The 21,788-nt window shown below is 45.4% G+C and overlaps 1 protein-coding gene across 2 annotated transcripts in view; it reads left to right on the plus strand.

Moving 5' to 3' along the window:
• TLL2 (tolloid like 2) overlaps window positions 1-21,788 on the plus strand; it is a 173,278-nt gene that overhangs the window by 51,302 nt on the left and 100,188 nt on the right. For both annotated transcript variants that reach the window (XM_037905507.2, XM_043552254.1), the window contains exon 2: window positions 4,226-4,336. In XM_037905507.2, the coding sequence (XP_037761435.2) occupies window positions 4,226-4,336 (111 nt within the window). The remainder of the gene's footprint in view (window positions 1-4,225; window positions 4,337-21,788) is intronic.

Raw genomic sequence — 21,788 nt, forward strand, 5'->3', positions numbered from 1 at the left:
GCTCCTATAAACAAAGAATGAGGGCACTTGCTGTAATTAAAAGGCAATTTCAAGTAGATAAAAGAAAATTGTTTGGGGTTTTGAAGTAGTGCAGCAGAGTAAATTGAAACAAACAAATACTAAGAATAGCTAAGGAGAGGAGACGTGGAGCACAAGGAATGTCTTTTTTGTGGCATAAGAACTCCTCTGTGGAACTCTCTAATGCAGGATGTTGGACTGTTCCAAGTGATTTAGTGACACTCCAAAAAAGATGAACAATTTATATGAATCACAGTTTCTGCCAGTACAGTATCTAAGACACATGTTGCAAAGGTTAGACATCTTGCTTTCTTCATTTGTGCTCAGTAGAGACCCCAGCTGAGACTGAGGCTGTTTCACTGTGGTAGGCGCTGTACAAACATAGATCTTGACAGTCGTTATCGGGAGGAGCTTACAGTGTAAACAGACAAGACAGAATTATTGGCGCCATTATGCAGATGAGGAATTAAGGCGCCTGGATTAAAATGACTTGCCCGAGGTCACACTAGAAGTCTGTGGTAAATTGGGAATTGAACCCAGGTCTCCCCAGTTCTTGTCTAGAGGTTTGGCTACAAGCCCGTCCTTCATCCACTTACTCTTTTGTGGAATAAGCTAATTACCAGTTGGGGACAGGAAAGGCCTCAGTTAGGGATTGGGGCCCCTCCCCCCAGAGATCTGACCATCTAAGTAGAATAACTGTATTTTGTAGCTGTTGACTTTCTGTGAAGCATGCATTGTTCTTTATTGTTGGAGAGAGGAGATACCTGATGGGATGGGCCGTTGATCTGTCCCAGGATGGCAGGACTGCAAGAGGATGGATTGCAGAGCTGCATTGCGCGGATCAATCTGGGAGCACTGGGGTGTGCTGTGCCGAAAGCTCGTGTGGCCAGTGCTTTGATGATGCTGGGCTCCAGCCCTTCATCCTGAGGATGGACAGTCACTCTGTTCATAATGTCCGACTTTGTGGGCTGATCTGTGTCATGAGGAGAAACTTCAAAGTTTTCTGTAAGTTCCAGCTAGCTCTGCTTGTTGGCCTTGCAAAGCTTATTGGCCTTGCAAAGCAGCAAAGCTTGCTTGACTTGCTGTGATTTGACACTGTTCTAGCTGGTTACACATTATTTATGCTGTGTTAGGCATTGGGTTGTATTTACTTAGTGTGTCAGCTCTTTGGGACAGAGGTTGTCTTTTTGTTCTGTGTTTGTACAGCACCTAGCACCAGGGGTTGTGGGCCATGACTGGCATTCCTAGGTACCACTGAAACACAAATAATAATGACTAGCAAATGATGTAGATGAGATTCTGTTGCTTGTGACCCGTTTGATTGAGTTTGTGGTATGTAGCTTACAAAGGAAAGGAGCAGAGGCGAAAATGGGTTTTTTTGAAACACTCACTGAAATTTTGGTTTCCTTAACTTGATTTCTCAACTAATTACACTGTCATTTTGTTTGGAAACAAAAATGTGTCCTCAGGTTTGTTTGGTTTTTTTGGTTCCTTCCCCCTGTCCCACACCTTGGTCTCTTCCCCTTTTCTCCATTGGAAAAAGGGCCAGGAGAGGGCCAACCCCCTGACAACTTTCATATTGAATCATTTATTCAGAAATGAAAAATTCCAGGAAAATTTTTGAATGAAACAAACAAACAAAAAAAGTGTGAGAAACCTGTGGAAAATATTTACATTCCCTCTAGTGTTGGCTGAAAAATGTCTCGTTATCACAGTATTACAGTGCGGGAGGGCGGGATCTGGGACACAGGTGAAGGAACTCCCACAGCGAATCTGTGGCCGAGTCAGGAAATGCTTGGCAGCTCCACAGGGTGGAGTCTGAGATGATTTTGGCCGAGGGAAGGGGGCAAACTGGGATCTGTGTCTGGTGGTTCGTGATAACGGGGAGAGAGAGATCATCTCCTTTGGGGATAGCTTTTGGTCTCCTCAGCTTACAGGGCAGCTGGTGCAGAGGCCAACTACCACCCATAGTGCAGTTAAAGTTCCCTTTGATTAAGAGGGGAGGGTTAGCTTAATGGTCTAATCACCAGCTGCCAACTTCTGTTTGCCTTACAAGTATAGTCCCATTGACATCAGTGAGAGCAGGAGTTGGTCCTAGACTCAGTGCAGTCACAGGTTCAAATCTAAACAGGGGACAACACATCCTCTTCTCCTTCTCGAGCAACTGAGCTCCACTCAGCATAGGGGGTTGGGGTGTCTCATCTGAGTCTCTAAAAGCCGCAGTCCTCTCTGCTCTGTGAGACTTTCCTATAAGAAGGGGTTTGGACAGAATGACTTCTCCTCCCGCTGATGTGCCCTGAGAAGTTTTTGGTTGCTGCCCTCTGCCCCAGAAGTAGCTGTGTGCAAGTTTAAGGGCTTTGGGATGGAAGGGGCTTGCTCCTGTTTGTTAATCAAGTAAAGTCAGTCACTCATTTCTGTGTCCCGTTGCATAATTTCTGTCCTTTTGTTCCTTGGCTATTCTGATGTCTCAGGAAATTTGCTTTATTTTCAGCTATGTGGCTTTTTCCCCTGCCAATTACATTTTAAAGGGAGATTTAAAATATAAAAATTGTATTTGGGGGGAAATCCCTTACCCAAGTTAACATCATATATTTAAAAAACTAAACTTTTTTTCTATACATCTTTTCACTCATTCTAATGTTGGGGTCCTTTTTGCATTTCATGTGGTCTTGGCAACAAAGCTGGAGTGGTCAGTTAAGCATGATGTCCTCTGGGCCATAGGCACTGACTTCTCCTCTTTTCTGTGGGTGCTCAACCCCTTGCTCTGCCCCTGGCCCCACCCCCACTCCACCATGAGGCCCCGCCTCTTCCTACTCCTTCCCCGCCCCATTCCAACCCCTTCCCCCAAGTCCCCATCCCCTCCCTGCCCCTATTCCAACTCCTTCCCAAAATCCCTGCCCCAGCCCCACCTCTTCCCAACCTCCTCCCCGAGTGCACCACATTCCCACTCCTCCTCCCCCCCGCCCCGCACCCCGAGTGTGAAAACAGCTGTTTGGCGACAGCTGGGCAGGAAGTGCTGGGAGGTAGGCGGAGGAGCAGGGACATGGCGCGCCTGGGGAGGAGGATGTGGGGCAGGAGGGGAGGGGAGCTTGGCTGTTGGTGGGTGCAGAGCACCCACTAACTTTTCCCCATGGGTGCTCCAGTGCCTATGCTCTGGGCACTAGCACAGTTTGGTTGTTTGTGTTTTCCATGCTGCAGGGAACCTTTTTCAATGATGCAAACACTTGCATTAAATTGACGGTGGTGGGGCGGGGAGAATCAAGCCTTTCTAGTGACAGCAAGTCAAGTTCACCCCTTGTATAACTTCTTGACTTTAGTGGAATTACAGCTGGGATGAATTTGCCTCATTATTTTCTTATTTAACCTTTTGTTTTATCATTAACATACACAAACTTTCCATGCAAGTACTAACAAATCTTATTCAAAACCTGTGTTCTCTTGAAAAAATCCATTTGTGTTTGATCAACTGCCTCTCATTATCTGTGTGTTTCTTTCGTTGAAATTCCAAAAATGGTAACTATACATCACAAAGTCATCTTGATTCTAATCTGGCTGTCATTTTTTCCATGGAAAGGATTTCATAGGCTTTATTTCTCCATGTCACAAACGTTGAGGGATCTATCCTGTTTTATTATTTTTATGGCACTTGTCTTAAACTCCAGGCTTTTAACAAAATTAAAACTCTAGAAATTGCAAGCTGGACCCAATTACAAAACTCCCCCTACAAAACTCCACTTTACAGTATCTGGTGCAAGTTGTTAACACACAGTTCAAATCTAAATCTGAGCTGCAAACTGGCTGACATTTTCCCTTTTTAGCTGGGGGAAATGCCAGTTAATTGCCCCAGTTGTAGAGTGAGATGCGGATAAAGGGTGAATTGTACCACTTAAGCCCCTGGTTTGGAGCCAGCAATAAAACAAAGGAGGGCATGAGGAATCCTAGCTATTCAGTTCCTTTGACTCCATTCTGGTTATTCAGCAAAAGTGGCTTAATTTAAACATTGTATCTGGCCTCCATTAGTCTGACGGTTCCAGCCTCATTTGAAAAGCTAGTGTCATTTATGACCTTTTCCCAGTCCCTACCATCTTTCAGTCCGCAGGGGTAATTCTGGTTGCAATGTGGACCATATACAGTCCTTTATAGGATTGACAATTGTCTTCCAAAACAGAGCTGAACTAACTGTAATTTATTTTGCCTTTGTCTCCAGCTGCCTTCTGGGGAGATATTGCTTTAGATGAAGAGGACTTGAAGCTGTTTCAGATAGACAGAACTATTGATTTAACAAAGCATTTGAACGAGAATACAAGACACGCTACAGGTAAGTGCAGTTAATATGAGAGACAATGCCTTATTTACATAGGCTTTATTGCAAGAGTAGATCTGAAGAAGCAGCCCCTCAATCTCATTTGCTAAGGATGGGCATGATCCTGCAGCCGTTGAAATGCATGGGCAGTTTTGCTGCTTATTCCAATCAGAGGAGGATTGGACTCTGCACCATTATGAAAGCTCAGTCAAGAAAGACTGAGCTCAGCTTTTGCACTTAAACCGAGATTCAGCTTCTTTGTCATGTATGAAAACTAGACTATCCCCAAATTTACAGCCCTTACTCGTTGAGTACAGAATTAATGTTCCACAACACTTACAAGTAGATCTGTTAATTAGTTTGAACTCAGTCATTTATAAAAATGGATCGTTTGAGATTTAGCCCTCACTGTCACTTTTTTGTCCTCACCAATCTTAATGGGATAATGTAGCTTCTTCACACTTTCTGTATAGTTAAATCATTGTAGTCTCATGTGCAGAGGCTCCCTCGAAGTTTGGTTGTAATTCAATTCAGTTAACAATCGTTGATGTTTAACGCCAGTGCTCCTGGGTGGGTTGTCAGCAATGGGGATTGAACCTGAGACCTCTGGATCCTAATACATGAGCCTCCATTGCCTGAGCTAAAAATCCCTGCTCACTTAGCTAATTTTGTAGCAGCTTGTAACCTTTAGGCAGCCTAGCCAGCACTAAAGGGGGAGAGATTGCCACATCGAGTGGTCATGGCTTATATTATGATTTTATATAAGACAACAGACAGGGCCACATCACTTGAATAGCTTACGTGGGTCAGAATGAGCTCAACCAGTCATCACTACAGCTAATGCGTATGTCACGATACTGCTGGCAGGAATGAGTGAGAGGCATGAGACAGGACTCATGTCAAGAATTCTCATTGGTAGGTGTCTTGACCCCAACTCTCATTGGTCCTTACAGGTTCTGTGGCCGTACGCTGGCTTGGGCGTCTGTGCTCAGAAGGTTCCCTGAAGGGCATGGGGGAGAAATCCTTGAGCTCAGAGACTTGGGAAAAGGGTTCCCCAATTTCTATACCCCAGTCTCCTAAACACAATTCTTCTCCTCATCAGGCCTGTGCACATTCCTGCTTTTCTCACATCCCCTTCTCCTGATGATGCTTCCCCCTCCACATTTCTTAATGTGCCATTTCTGCGGTGTGCGTGTCTCAATGCGGCAGTTCCCCCAGCAAACCCTGCAGGAAGGCTGAAGTTGGACCGTCTCATACAACTGATGATCAGTTCCAGACCCATCTCTCTCCTTGCATGGCCCTTATCGCTGTAGTCTCTAGGCGCCTGCTCTTCTAAAACGGGGGCACCTCGGCACTCCAGCACGAGCAGGGCTGTTTTCAGTCCTTACTGCTTGTGGGGAGCTCCATGCTATTGTGAGAGAGAGGTCACTCCTGGAGGAATTCTGCGCACAATATTTTAAAATTCTGTCAATTTTATTTGTCAAAATAATACTATATAATCATGCCAGTTTCAATTATTTTGGTAATTTATTAAAAAATACCGGTCAGCGAGTATGTCTGTAACAACACAGACACACACAAAAATTCTCCCAGGAGTAGAGAGTTAAAGAAACCCCTATGACAATCCAGTTCCTCCTTCTCTGCCCCCTTCTTCTCTCTCCCCTGCCCCTCGAGCCCAGCCAAGGCAGGGGCAGACACTTACCCTTCTTCCCCCTAGAGCCCAGCTTGAGGGGGGGGTTCAGACACTCCCCTCCCCCCAGAGCCCAGCCATGGGGCCCACTCAGCTCAGACACTCACACCCCCTACCCCTCAGAGCCAAGCTGTGCCCCCTCCCAGCCCACTGACACCCATTCCCCCCTACAGCCCAAGAGTACTGAGTGGAGGAGGCAGAACATGCCTCCCCTCCCCTCCTCACACACTTCTGCCACCAACATACCTAGTTAGACTGTTAGGCGGGCACTTTGTACTGCAGCATAGCAGGAATAGCATCCATTTTGTCAATTTCTCCCAGTTAGTGTCCCTATCCTGGTTCTCCTTATTACTCAACACATTAATCTTAGGTTACCAATTGGTAGAAGAGCATTCCTGCTGTGAGGCATGACTGGAGGTTTGCCTGCAAAGCAAACCATTGTAAGTGGTGAACCTGGGCAGATGACAAGTAGATTTTAGAGGAGAAGGTGGGGGCTCTGTTCGCCACAATCCTATTTTTAAGCTGCTTGGGCTAGATGCTGCTAGGGTATTAGAGGAACAAAGCAGATGTGGCACTTGGCTGTGCTAGTGTCCGGTTGGGGGCTTTTCTATTGATACTGTGCTGTTTGCATTTGATTTAAAAAAAAAAAAAGGGGGGGGGGGGATGTGACAATAGCCACTGCAGCGAGTGGATGCTGATCCTGGCCAGGTGACAGGGGTGTTGAGCTTCTGTAACCCTCGTCTGTCATGTGACAGGGGTACTGGTCTGTTGTGACTTCCAACTCAGGTCAAGTGGCTGGGGCCTGGTAATAAAGACCAGTCTTACACCAGCGCTGCTGTGTTCTATTTGTTTATTACAAGGGGCAGGGCCAATGCATGATAGAGCACTCCAGGATTGGTGAATGGGGAGTGTGACATCACTCCATTGGTCCCACCCACCTCAACATTCATTAATCCCTGCATCCCCATTAGCGCAGATTAGTAAATCTTGTGTTTTCTAGTGGGTTTATTTTGTTTTGCTCCTGTGCTGAGCACATAGAAGCCTGTCTGTATCCACCCCAGAGAGTTACAAATCTGACAGGCTGTGGGTTCTTTACAGTGGGCTAAGGGGCTGATTCTTTGTATTTTGGGCTTGCTCCTCCCTTGAGGGAATTGAAAGAGGGTGGTCCGCTTGAGGAGGGTGAATGACGGTGAACTGGTGAGGGGGACTCTATTCGGGGAGAGTCCGTTTCTGGGCTTTTTCTTTCTAGTGGGAAGAATGTGACCTCTGTGCAGAAACAGCCCAAGATGTTTTATGAATGGGGCCCCTTGGATTATAACATTTCCAAGTTTCCTAAAACTGCTAATCGGATTAGTTGTCTCGAGGAGGAAGTACTTAATACGTATATACAGACACCCGGCCTCTTCATATCAGAGAGCTGCAGCCCTGAACAAGCTACCAGGCCCTGCATTCTGCTGTCCCTGGAGTTCCTTCTCCCAGAAGATGTTTTTTGGCTGGGGGGAAAAATGTGCAATTGGTGATTGTTGGGCATGTTTTATTTACCTCTGCCCCGCTGTCAGATGGTTGGTGGGGACTGCAGGTTCCAAGTTCTTATAGATAGTGAAGTAGCTCTTTAATTAAAAAGCGATCAGCTTTCTGATTGTAGAGCCTCATGACAGTCATGTATCAGCTCTGCCTGACATGGATTGCAAGCCAGCCTGTGTCCACCACTCTTGAAGATTTACCATTCTAACCCCAGCCCTTTAGATTCCAGAACAGAATGCTGCTGCCTGTCTTGTGTGTGTCAAGAGACACAGCCATATCACCCTCCACTGGGAAGGAAGGGTGGCCTAGTGCAGTGGTTTTCAGCTCGTGGGCTGCTTGCAGCCCAATCAGCACACAGTGTGGCCCATGTGACATCCTCAGGGCCATGCGGGTAGTATATCTATTGTGTGCATGCAGGCCACATAACACACGCAGCTGTACAGGTGGCCCACAATGGTTGAAAACCATTGGCCTAGTGCATGTGGCACTAGACTGGCCCCTCAGGCCACCGGCTTCCTGCACAACCATAAGCAAGTCACGTAATCTGTCCTGTGCCTGAATTCCCCATTTGCAGCGTTGCCAGCCCCATGCATTCAGAAGCATGAGCCACGACTCCAAAAATGATGAGACTACCTTAAAAAACCATGAGATATCGTGACAGAGTTGGAGAGACCCTCCTCCAATGAGGGGCGAGTGCGCCCCATGTCCCTTAGGGTGTAGGGGTGGGGCATATGTAACCTTGCATCTATGCCTCCGTAGCCAGAGTCAATATACTCAATCCTGTTAGTAGGGCAATGAGGCCTAATGGCCAAAGTCAATAGATTTGCCCCAGTTGGCAGCACAGTAAGACCTAGCGGCCAGAGTCCATAGTTTCACCCTTCTTAGCAGGGTAGTAAGGCTGAGTGGCCCAAGTAAATGTATTTGCCCATGTGGCCAAAGTCAATAGATTCGCCCCAGTCCATAGGGCAGTAAGGTCCAGTGGCCTCAGTTGGGGAAAGGGGCCAGCATGCACAAAAAGGGTGTGTGGTGGTGGTCTGGCTAGGGGAGCCCGGGCCCTCCGTCTCCACCAGGGTTCTGGTCGTGACAGGAGTGTGCACCAGTAAGTCAACAGGGGGTTCCGACCAAAACACGCTGACTCAAAATTCCAGTTCACCACCTGGGCCACTATCTAATTCCCCTGGGCTGCTTCCTACCATGGTTCCCACTGGATGTCTGCTATCTCCAGGTTCCCTGGTCTGCGCTGTCCCTGGCGACTCTGGACTCTGTGGAGCCTCCGTGGGTACCCTGACACCTGCCTGGGTTGCGGCGTTTCTGGTTCCCATGGCCTCGGTCTTTGGCTGATCCTTGGCTGGAGCCTGCAGCTCGATTCCTTCCTCTCCGGTGGTCAGCCCCAATGGAGCTGAGCTGCTCCCTTTTACACTAGTGCATTTGGAGCATGCTCAGTAGAGTTGAGGGGATGTGGCTTCCTCAGCCCAGAACGTAGGGTTAACCCTTCCCTGTCACTGATGTTAATAAAATGATAGTTTGGATTTATTTTGTCATCTGGTTTCTGAGTGAACACCCTTAGGGTGTTCTTGGGTCACTAATTGTGAGTTTTTCTCAGCAACCGCGAGAGTTAGGAGGTTACTTCTTAAGAATGAAATCTGAGATTCTCTTGCAATCTCTTGACTCTAGCAGCTGGACTTTAAGAAGTAAACCAAATATCATGAGGCTTATGGTAAAATCCTGAGAGCTGGCAACACTGCATCTGTAAAAGGAGGATAATGGTTCCCTACTTCTCTGGGATGTTGAGGGTAAAATCCATTAGGGAGAAGGCATTTTTGTACTCCAGTGAATGGCTCAGAATACAGTACAGTTCAGTGTTCCCATCTCTTAGTTTGAACAGCCTCCATTGTCTGTCAGTACTGTTTCTCTCTCCTCTTTTTCGTTCTCTATTCATCTAGCACTGGCTTTACACAATCTGCCTACTTTTGGTTCAAGAGCATTCTCCTCTGCAGCTGCCATCTTACATCTTCCAACTCTCTCCTCCACTTCTGATTTCCACTTAGAACTTCTCTCTTCTTGTCTGAATTTCTCCGTCATGACTGAACCCTTTAACTTAATCAGTCTTTAACTTAACACAGTGACTTGGCACAGTCCTGTAATTTATACCATAAACCATCTGCTGCCCTGGATTACTTAAATCCTTTTGGGATATAGGGCCTTATCTGGCAACCTTAACTCACCGACATAGTCTTGTTTGTTTCAACAGAGCTACCTTTGTGAGGATTACTCACATGAGTAAGAGTTGTAGGTCTGAGCCCACAGCTATGTATAGTTTCACACAAGCTAAGTATTGTGTTCTTTTATTTATTAGTAAAAGTCAGACTTTCCAAACACCGCTGAGAAGGACGGCAGAAGCAAGGTGCCTGCTTCAAGCTAAACATCTTAGCCATGCATTTTGCCACGAACATTTTTAGGTGTCTACACGCTGACTTCTATCAGCCCAGCTTAAGTGTTTTAGAATGCAGAGCCTTGAGAATATTTGCCAACAGCAGAGATTAATTCTGTATCAAAGTGATGAAATACATTCTTGTAATAGGAATATCATGATCGGAAACCACCAATTAATTAGTTGATATCTTATCCAACCCATGGAGACCGTTGCAGACTTCACTCCAACATCTGTTCCAAAGTGCTTTGGTTGGTCAAATCTTAAATGGCTCCTGTAGTGGGACTTTCGTATTCCAGTCTGCTGCATTTCACCATAAGATATTTTTCTTACTATTCAACCTCAGTTCTCTTGTTTTTTTGCACTGTGTGCATCTATTCTGAAGTGTGACTGTAAATTGCTATTTTGGAGTTGTGTGTTTATTCTGGCTGTGACTGCAGATCAAATCTGATCAATTTACATATGAAAATATTTTTTTCACCTGACTGCCATCTTGGAAACCTCATGTGGGCTTGCTGGGTACTTATTGTCATCTACAGCTGAATTATTACTAATGGTCCTGCAGGCCTCTGTGTCACCTGTCCGAGCCCATTGCCCTCAGTGAATTTTCACAGGTGTAACTGGCTAGAACTTAGTAGTGTCTTCTGTTAAGGGTGAGCAAGAAGGATCCAGCTCCTTTCAGGTTGCCAACTTTCTACTAGCACAAAACCCTTACCCCGCCCCCTGTCCCACCCCTCCTCTGAGCCCCCCCCCCCCCCCCCCCCCCCGCTCACTCCATCACCCCATCCCTCTGTCACTTGCTGTCCCCACCCTCACTCACTTGCTCATTTTCACCCGGCTGGCTCAATGGGTTGGGGTGTGGAAGGGGATGAGGGCTCCAGCTGGGGTTACAAGCTCCAGGGTGGGGCCAGAAATGAGGAGTTCAGGATGCGGGAGGGGGCTCTGGGCTGAGGCAGTGGGTTGGGATGCAGGAGGGGGTGAGGGCTTCAGCTGGGGGTGCAGGTTCTGGGGTGGAGCCAGGGATGACATGTTTGGGTTGCAGGAAGGGGCTTTAGGCTGGGGGGTGGAGCTGAGGGGTTTGGAGTACGGGAGGGGTCTACAGGCTGAGGCAAGGGGTTGGGGTGTGGGAGGGGTTAAGGGCTCTGAACTGGGGGTGCGGGTTCCTGGGTGGGACCAGAAATGAGGAGTTCAGGGTGTGAGAGGGGACTGCAGGCAGGGGTTGGGGTGCGGCGGGGTGTGAAGGCTCCGGCTGGGGGTGCAGACTCTGGGGTAGGGCTGATGGGTTTGGGATGCAGGAGGATGTGCTGGGCTGGGATCAAGGGGTTCAGTGGCCGAGAGGGCTGGAGCAGGGGGTTGGCGCATGAGAAGGGGTTTGGGGTGCAGGCTCTGGGGGGTACTTCCTCAAGCAGTTCCCGGAAGCAACGGCATGTCCCCGCTCTGGCTCCTAAGCGGGCAGGCGGCTCTGTGTGCTGCCTCATCTGCAGGCCAATGGGAGCTGCTGAGCTGGTGCTTCGGGCAGGGGCAGCGTGTGGAGCCCCCGGCTGCCCCTACATGTAGGAGCTGGAGGGGGGACAAGCCACTGCTTCTAGGAGCTGCATAGAGCCATGGCAGGCAGGGAGCCTGCCTTAGCCACACTGAGCTGCTGACCGGACTTTAAACAGCGCTGACCGGAGCCACCAGGGTCCCTTTTTGACCAGGTGTTCCGGTCGAAAACCGGACACCTGGCAACCCTAAGCTCCTTCTCCTAAAGTGGAATTGGGTCTGCAGGGGACATAGAGATAAAAAAAGCAGTAATAACTAATTCAGACTAAAGTGGGTGTATCTGACTGTGAAAACACACCAGAAACAGATCTGTTGAGTAGGTCGGTGCAATTTTTACATCCCAGTCCTGCTGCAGGGTGCTAGCTCCTGTTGTAAAACTAAGTAAATAAGATTAGTTCTGGAAGCCCTTTGCTTTAGGAAATTCCCCCAGCTTTTTAATCAATTTGGTTGTCCTTATATGAACCCCTAGCATTTGTTGGCATCTTTCTTGAACTGAAGTGTCCAGAAGTGGGCCAAGTTCAAGGTGCAGTTTTGACTGTGCTCTATAGAGAGGCACTGTCACCTTCTTTTTCCATAGGGTGATGCCTCTTTATTTGCATTTAATGTGCTCTGGTGGGGTTTGCCACACTGTTGTCTCAGAACAGAGTTTTTGTCAGGCAGCAACTTCCCAGACACTGACAGGGAAGTGGTGTGTGTGTCTATATGTGCCGAGTGCAATGCAGGGCCAGGAGCCTAGAATATAGATCATTAAGCCCCATTGGTGCATAGGACAGTTAGAACTCAGGAGAACAATGTCAAAAGATGTGAGCTAGGCTTGTTTGGGTTCCCTTGTCATCGCTACAAATAAAGGTGTGTGAACTCCAGGTAAAATCCTGGGGAAGAGGAGGCAGTTTTTAGTTTTCACACAAGTTAGAAGCTTCTAGTGAAGATAAGGAATTTGCATGTACAGCTCCTAGCACAATGGAACCTCTTAGGTGCTACTGTAATGCAAATTATTACAATTATTGACTAAAATGCTTTAACGAATGGAGACTTTCTCCCCTTTGTGTTTAGTTGATTTAAGGGACTGCAGCTCTGTAGTGTGATGAAGGCTCTCTGTACAAGCTAAATCTGAAGGACCCTTGATTCTGTGGTACCCAGGTGTAGCAGATTGGAAATCCTGCTGAGAGTCTGTAAGACAGGTCATCCATCACATTGTTGAGTCATGCCTTTGCTTTCTCTAACAACTCTCATTATACCTTTGACCATATATATTTGGGCAAGGTTTGATGTGTGTCAGCAGGTGGGAGATGGTAGTTTTCTAGCTCTTTTTTTTAGTGTGCGGACAAATGTTCTGTGTTGGGAAGACATGCTTCTTGGAGCCTCCGCTCCCACAGTCATGTAATTACATGAAAATCTGAACTTTCATTTAAAAAGAGTAATTTTGCAGTCTTCAGGGTTGCAGAGAAAAGCTTGAAAATGTGACCAGGTGCACCCTGAAGCATCAAATATCAAAAGGCACATAAAAAGAACCCCAGACTTTTTTTTTTTAAAAAAAAGCCCTCATGATTTTTAAACTAATCTAATGAATTTTTTTTTGGGTGGGGGGAAGGGGCTGAGTCATAATTTTTGAATGCTTAGGGTTGGCAATTCTCTTAGCTAATATGATTGCTAGCAAGCACAATGGCTTATTGTAATGTGGACCAGACCTTTGTGAGCAATTTGCCTAGATTTATGTGGGGTCAAATTCTGAAGCCCTGTTTTATGCAGTAAAAACTCCCATCATCCTTTTGAGTTTTGCCTGCATCAGGATCCTCAGGATCTGGCCCCATAAAGTTTAATATACACTTATGCAAATCAGATATCCAGATAATTCTGTCAGGTGACTTTAAATTCAAGCCAAATAGAGGAATCTTACTCTGCTCACTCTTACTAACTTCCATAAAAGTTTTGTCAAAGAACTTCAAATATTTTTTAAAGGTTTTCATGGATTTTTTTTTTTAAAGAAATCATTAAAACATTAATTTTTATACTAAATGTTTATTTTTAAAGAAAACCTGAGCCAGAGTCTTACAGATGCTCCTGTGCTGTTAGAAACCCAAGTACCCAGCATCATGGTGGGAGGGAACCAGAAACTCTATAAACGGGAAGTGAAACTGACTAGGGTCTCTTCTCTGTCCAATCTGAGTGAAGGACGGAAAATAAAACAGCAGAAATGGTGAAATGTAACTTAGATTTTTAAATGCCTTTGTTTGAATCATCTGAGGTGTTAGCCACACAGGATGAACTATTTGTTTTTCTTTATCTTTTAAAGAATGTGTCCATTTAAATGTCTTATTCATTTTTTGGTTAATTTCCAAAGGCTTCCTTTAAATTCTCCAAAAGAGCTCAGGCAGTTGGGGTCTCTTAAATATAGAGGAGCTGCTTCTACAAAGATTGGGACCATTTTTTGTGATTTCTAGGAGAGGATAAAGCTCAGATAGAAAAAAAAACACTTCAATGATTGAGGGAAAGAGAGAGAGGCTCTCTCCCACATTCCGGCTGTGGTTCTGAGGGCTCAGAAGATGCAGGAATCTGGCTGCTCTGGTTGAAGCCAGATTTTGAGGGGCTTAATGCAGAGGTGGCAATTCTACGGCCTGCTGAAGCCAAGAATGCTTTTCAAGAACGTTTTAAATGGGGTTTCTCTGATATCGAGGGGGTTTTAGATTCCTAGCCTGTGAACCTTGACAAAGCCTGTAAGACTTGCACAAAGCAATGGGAGTGTCCTAGTGTTAATAAGCCTGCAAATAACGAGTAAGACTAATTCCTGGTGTAACTCGCAGTTGAAGTCAGTGCAGTTGGACTAGGGATGCATTTGCTCCATAGGTTTATCTACATTGATTATTAAGCTCTTTGGGGAAGGGAACTTTTGTTTCTGTCTGTATAGCGCCTAGCACAATACAAATAATTAATAATAATATTGAAATAAGAAAAAATTCAAAGTGCAGAACTTCACTTACCAGTCGGGAAGGGGGTGTTGCCAATTGCTGATGGCAGCTGAGGCATAAAATTAATTAGACATCTTAAGATCCAATTATCTATAGCACCTATTCAGAATTCGCTAGAGAGATAGGGACCTGTTTTACATATTTACGGTAGATCCCTTCCAGCCTTATCATACTTTCGTTCTAACCTATGCTGTGGATAGAACTTTGTTGACTATAAGCCATGCTTGGATACACTTAACTAGCACAATAACAACTTTCCCCATTTAGCACATCCACCCATCAGTGGAACAACCATCTTGGCCTGTCTGCACCTACTAGGAAAATACAATACATTGCATGAGGGAGATGTATTATGGTAATACATTAGTCTGTGTATATGCAAAGCTGCCTGTTGAAGTAAGGCTATGTATTAGTCTAGAAGATGCAAACAATAAACAGGCACTCACGCAAGCTCTGAAGTGCGTGTGCATTTGAACGTACTGATGAATCTCACGCCCACCACGTACACATTTCAAGCTGGTAGCATTGTGTTTTGAGTTCTGTTTTAGTTCTGCAACAAACCACATTGAATTCCATTCATCAAAGCTTTAATCTTCTGAATACTTTTTTTCCTTGTCCTTCCATCCACAAAAATAAACCCTGATATTTGTCCAGAAAAATTATGACTAGTTTTTGGTACCGATTTTCAGCTGTTTTTGTTGTTGTAATAAACACCAATAAATTCCTGGGAAAAATTAAATAAAATAAAAACTGAAAACGAAGGGCCCTGACTATAATTAGAACCTGGTTATAGCCAGGGTAACCACATAGCAAGTGTGAAAAATCGGGACACTTTTTTTTTTTTTCCGGGCGCGGGGGGATAGTTGCGTATATAAGGCAAAGCCCCTAATATTGGGACGTCTGGTCACCCTAGTTACAGCCCCTCTCACTGGCAGGGTCAAAACACTTAAGGAATCATGGATTGGATATATTGTGTGTAAGGCTGAGAGTCCATCACAGAGGTCACGGATTCCATGATTTTACATGATCTCTGTGACTTTAGCTTTGGGTGGTTGGGCTCTAGGCTTCCGGGATCTATTGTCTATTGCCCGTGTCCTGTCCCTGACTTTCAATAAAAATACCCATGACAAAATCTTAGTCTTAATTGTATGTAGACACACTTTGTGTATGGTGTCACTAGGGTACAGACTCTCTGTAGATCTGTTTGACGAGTGATGGGTATAGCTAGGTACATCTCTGAAATGTCTGTCTCTGAAGAGAAAGATATATACATGATGCTTCTCTGTTCATTACTTGAAAAAGCTTTTCCTTTTAAATGTGATTGGAGCTCTACTGTTAGAGCATGTGCCACGGCTATCTGATTGTTACTATTTCAGTTTATGAAAGAAAAGGAGTACTTGTGGCACCTTAGAGACTAACCAATTTATTTGAGCATGAGCTTTCGTGAGCTACAGCTCACTTCATCGGATGCATACTGTGGAAAGTGTAGAAGATCTTTTTATACACACAAAGCATGAAAAAATACCTCCCCCCACCCCACTCTCCTGCTGGTAATAGCTTATCTAAAGTGATCACTCTCCTTACAATGTGTATGATAATCAAGTTGGGCTATTACCAGCAGGAGAGTGGGGTGGGGGGGAGGTATTTTTTCATGCTTTGTGTGTATAAAAAGATCTTCTACACTTTCCACAGTATGCATCCGATGAAGTGAGCTGTAGCTCACGAAAGCTCATGCTCAAATAAATTGGTTAGTCTCTAAGGTGCCACAAGTCCTCCTTTTCTTTTTGCGAATACAGACTAACACGGCTGTTACTCTGAAACCAGTTTATGAAAGTTAACCGTTAAATGGTACATTAGCTAGAATACTAACAGTATGAATGTTCTTGTAAGGCGTATCAGCAGAGTACAACTTATGCTCAGTAACATATTTATTCTGTAAGGCAACACTTAGTTCACGGTTGGGCTAAAGCAGCAAAATTAATGTGAGTTTTCCAGTGTTCTGCCTGCGCTAGCTCGAAGAGTCCCACTCAACAGGGCTTCCACTGCTTGGTGTCAGAAGCTGTTGCACAGTCGATTAGGTCTCATCTTTAGGCAATACTCCCTGACAGTGTAAGATTCCCTTTGTTCAGTGTCATCCTGGTGTTCCTAGTGGAGTCCAGAGTTCCACAAAACGTCTGTAACACAAATAAAGGACTTTTGGTTGCCTGAGATTCCAAAAGAAAAGGACTGATTTATGGATTTGGAGACGAGCCTGTGAAACTCAGTGGCGCTGATGGTTTCAAACCAGCCCTAAAACTCAAAGCTCGTTTTTCACACCACTCTTGTATGTACCTCTGGCCTTGAGTCTTGGTTGTAGCCATGCTTTGATCAGGAATAGATGGAGGGGTGCGGGGACAGTGGAGCAGAAGGTGGCTTTGTGACCTCTGGTTTCTCGGCTGGCTGAGGACCAATCCAGCCTTCACAATTCAAGCTTACAGGAACGGCAGATGCAAAGTGCCTGAGTAGATGGCAATGATCATTTAGCTGCACCAAATGCTTTTCCATGACCAGTCCTAATTTTTACCTTTTTGTTTCTATTCAGTCAGGGGTTTTTCCAGAGCAGACAACATGGAATGAATTTCCCATAGTTCTGTAGTTCACTAATAAAAGGAAAACTCCCTACTCAGTAAATATTGGTAGATGACTAGCAGGCACATGAATCCCCACATCACCCACTTAGTTCTATCAAGCATGTTACTGGACCAAGGAATTCCTTTTCCTGCAAATAGTCCAGTGTCATTTCGACTTGTGTCCTTTCGTCACTCCTCTTAACTAAAGACAAAAGTCACATTGTGTATCAGATTGTATTCAGGTGCCTGGACTTTTCTAGGGAACCTGGAAAGAGTATCTATACCGGTACGCAATTGATAGGAAGATCAGTGCTGCTGCCTGGCAGCTGCTACTTAAGGTCCTGTCCTCCTCCTTCCCCCCCCCCCCCCCCCCCCCAGCACTAGAGTTCTTGAATTGTTAGTAAAGGTGTAGGGAGAAATGTATGGTAAGAAAGACCTCTGCATGTGTGCATGGAATTTCATCACTCCAGAGCTCTGTATTGACAGTCTCCCTCCACCTATGCACAATTGCTTTGTATTTGCCCCTGTGCGTGGTGCGTGCACCACTGATTTCTCACTGCAATCCATCCATGTAAAATCAGAGGCTTTATCCCAACAAGAAGTGGTGTCACAGTTAAAAATGTCCACCTTATTTCCAATCTGAATTGGTCTAGCTTCAACTTCCAGCCACTGGATCTTGTTAGACCTTTCTCTGCTAGTACCCAAGTAGATACTTATAGACTGTAATCAAATCACCCCTTAGCCTTCTCTTGGTTAGACTCAAGGAGCTCTGTCTATTTAGCTTATCACTATCGGGCATATTTCCCAATCCTTTAATCACTCTTGTGGCTTTTTTTCTGAACCCTCTCCTATTTATCAACATCCTTCTTGAATTGTGGGCAACAGAATTGGACATATCATTTCGGGGCACTGGGTAATTGACATTATCTTGTGTGTGTGTATGTAGGGGGTAGGGGAGGGAATGAATGTTTAATTCTCTTTACTCCTTAACCATAGTCTTGCAGTCTGTTTTATTACAGCTTTCATGGGCAATTCTAGATTTGCTCCCAGCATGAAGGTATTGTCCACATAGCATTTGAACCCTGTTGATGTTGGTTTCCTGACACTTTTCATTACAGGATCCTGTTTTCAATTGCTTATAACTTTGGCAGATTTGAACCATTGGGGCAGATATTTTCCATGCTGGCTGTCTTCCTCGGCTGAATTTATTTGTAAAGTTTCAGCTGAAGCAGTTCAGCCATTTCTGAGATTGAGATTTGTGAAAAATGTTGTTTTGCCAACATTAAAAGAAACATTCTTGCAGCCTGTTCATTGGGAAGGTCTCACGCTTTTTTAGCAAGGGCTTGATAATTTTGGTAGGGGGGTTGCCCTTGCTACTTGTCTCTGGCAACTCATAAGAAGCACCGCCCAAGTCTAGCAAAGGTATAGGTCTGAAAAAATCTGTTTTCACATGCTGAGTAAAGCCTTGTTCAAGTTTGGCAGCTAAATTCTCCAAAGATTCAGTATGAACTGAGCGTGCTCAAGCACAAGTTTGCAGGGTCCAAGCCTGACTTGCCTAGTAATTACTGCTCCTAATTGCTAGGGGACGCTGCGGTGGCTGACACTGAAATTGCGAGCATGGAGATGGTCTCTCAGGTTATCTCAATGCCCCCTTGCTCGCACTCAGGCAGCAGGTAAGAGAAGGAAACAACTGGAATGTAGAGGGCTGAAAACTGAAGGGAAAGGGTGTGGGAGCAGCAGGGTCTATAATAACTAGAAAATGCTCCCTTCCTCCGAGCCTGGAATGGAGCCCAAGTGTTCTGAGTCTCTCAATTCCTCTGCTGTCGCTAAGTGGTTGTGAAACCCACTCCAAAGTGTGTGTCATCCCGCTCTAGTGCCTAGTCCACGCAGATGGCCACCTCCTCCTTCTACCAGTTACTCAGCTCTGGTAGTAGAAGACTGTGCTTTGGTCTAAAGCAGTGGTTCTCAACCTATTTATCATTGTGTTTATCAATGTTATGCGGGCCACATGCAGTACTGTGTGTATGGCCCTGAGGATGTCACATGGGCCAAGGGCCACAGGTTAAGAGCCACTGGTCTAAAGGTTGCACCCCTACAGTTGTCCCAAGTATGGGGTCAATATGGTTCTATATAATATAATTTGGGTTTTTTTTAAGGTTTCTTTTCCCAAATCTTGCCTCAAAAAAACCCCAACTACATTAAAAGAACATTAAGGTTTCAAGGTCAAGCACTCCAATGTTAGGCAATGCCAGAATTCAGGTTACCTTTGCAACCTTATTTTGGCCCCCATGTGCTTATGCATCATGATAATCTCTATTTACATGATCACACTTTATTTTCCCATAGGATCTGTGTCATTCAGTGGATCATAGAGTTACAGAACCATAGGGTTTAGAAGGGACCGCAAGGGTTATCTAGTCTAGATGCGGGATTTGTTGTGTCTAAACTATCCAAGACAGGTGGCTGCCCAGCCTCCTTTGGAAACCTCCAGTGAAGGAGCTTCCACGTCTTCCCTAGGCAGTCTGTTCCACTGGCCTACTGTTCTGACAGTTAGGAAGTTTTTTCCTGAATCAATGGATGGTTATTGATTGAAATGGATGAAAATAAATATGAACATGTGTACCACACAGCCTGCCCTGAATGTAAAATTATTCATTTCCTTCTGTATATTTGTCACTCTCTCTAGCGTACGAGTGGCTCACCACATGCTGAGGTAGAGGAATTAAGACCAAATTGTCAGAAGTGTCCATTAAGGTTGGGTGCCAAACTTGAGACATCTAGGGCCTGATTGTTTGTTAGTTGTACTTGTGAGTGTTCGGCACTGCTGTAGATCAGAGGCCAGATACCTCATGGTGGGCACCCTGAAAATAAGGAGCTCATAATTAGTGGTCAGTGTGAACATTTTGTTTTAAGTGACTTGGTGGCAGAAGTGTGGGTAGAATTCAATTCTCCCTGGTGGTATTCAGATTCTTTAATGATGCAGCTATCCTTCCCCTTCCTGCGGTCCCCTGCTTCATTTGCTACATGTCTTCCAACTTGTGCAACAAATGAGGCATGGCTGGCATGGAATGGCGGTCGTCCTACAGACATCCTTCACTACATTACCCATCTTCCTCCCCAGAGCATCCTCTGCACTGAATGAGGCAGGGGTCTTGTGGAAAAACTGCGTGATCAGGATAGCGTGTTATCCCGGAGTAATATTATCAGCTGGGTTCCAGCTGTTTAGCCTGTGTGAGGTGTAATGTGAGCATTTTTCCTCCTACTTTAAAAAAAAATACTGAGGAAAGTGATATTGATCTCCATGTAAACAAAGCTTATTTATTGCTTTATGGTCCCCACAAATTCAGACCCACCATCTGCAAAAGAGGTGCAGTGCACTCCCTGTTGGGAACAAGAGGAGATAATCTCTCTGTCTTATTGGAGCCTGCTTCCAGTTTGCAGCATCCCTTCGGCCTTGATCCTTTTCTGGAGGAGTCGATAGGACTTTGCCAGGCTATGCAATCTCCCTATACAACAAGTGAAGAAGCAGCCTCTGATGACTGTAGGCAGCAGCGGGCAGCAGAGATATTGCTTTGCCTGCGGCACCAGGCGTGATTTTCTTTTGAATCGGGCTTTTCTGGCATTCTGGTTTGCACCAAAATCAGTCTGGTTGTGGCCACTGATGCCTAGAACCTTCTCTGAGGTTTACGAATTGGGGGAATGCGGCGTTCCAAAGCCAGCGCACTGCAGAACAATGGATTCTGTGGAGGGTTGCTCTGTCCGGGCCCAGCTTCTAGTAAGCCTCCTGTCTGGGCACCAGCTCCACAAGCTGTCATAATTGTGCTCCATCTGGCAATGGCCCGAAGTGATGTAGCCCTGGCATTTTCTCTATTTGCCCTTTCCTCTGCTTTCACAACTGCAGCTGGTGAAAGTCAAGTTAAGGCCCGTCAGTTTCATAGCCAGTGGTATGCCAGGGAGTGACGTGGCAGCCTTTGATTGTCCAAATGCGAGGGATCAGGTCCTGGTAGAGTGGGCTGGTCTTTCAGCATGAGACCGAGTGAGACTCAAACTCACTATCTTCAGGATTGTAGTTGAGCATCTTAACCGCTCAGCCACTGCACCCTGTGTAGCTGGTGATATGCACCAATAAAGCTTGTTCTAGAAACACGGTGTCACTGTGAGCTTGCTCCCTCGTTTTTGCCAGTCTGTCAATACTAGGTTTTTTTCCTCCCCGTTGCAGTCAAAAATATGGTGTTACGTTTTGCTTTAGCAGTTTCACAAGCTCTGTAATACTGCTTCAGTTAAGCCCGAAAGCTCTTTGCATTGAAATGAAAATCCTTCAGTACTCCAAACCCAGCCATTTCAACATTTCTTTGTGGAAATTTACTGGTGTTTCTCTTATGGATCCAATCCACTGATTCTTTTGGGAAAAAAAATTCGGACTCATTCTTGTCAATGATTCCCAGCTGCATATTATGGATTAGTCTGCTTGGATTTTCTTCATGAGCAGTTATCTTCCTTTACACACACAAAGAAGATTCCAAAGAGTATACAGGGCAATACAACAGTTTAAGCATCATAAAAGCAGCACTCTTTTGTATATCTCCCTATGTAGAACAGCTGTCTTCACACTTGGGCCCAGATGCAAGCAGGAATGGTGGTTGTAAAAATGCGTCTTCCCAGACTTTTCTTCTACAAACACTTCAAGTCCAAATTCTCCGTTCAG

Source organism: Chelonia mydas, chromosome 7 (genome assembly GCF_015237465.2).
Source record: "Chelonia mydas isolate rCheMyd1 chromosome 7, rCheMyd1.pri.v2, whole genome shotgun sequence".
Classification (NCBI taxonomy): domain Eukaryota; kingdom Metazoa; phylum Chordata; order Testudines; family Cheloniidae; genus Chelonia; species Chelonia mydas.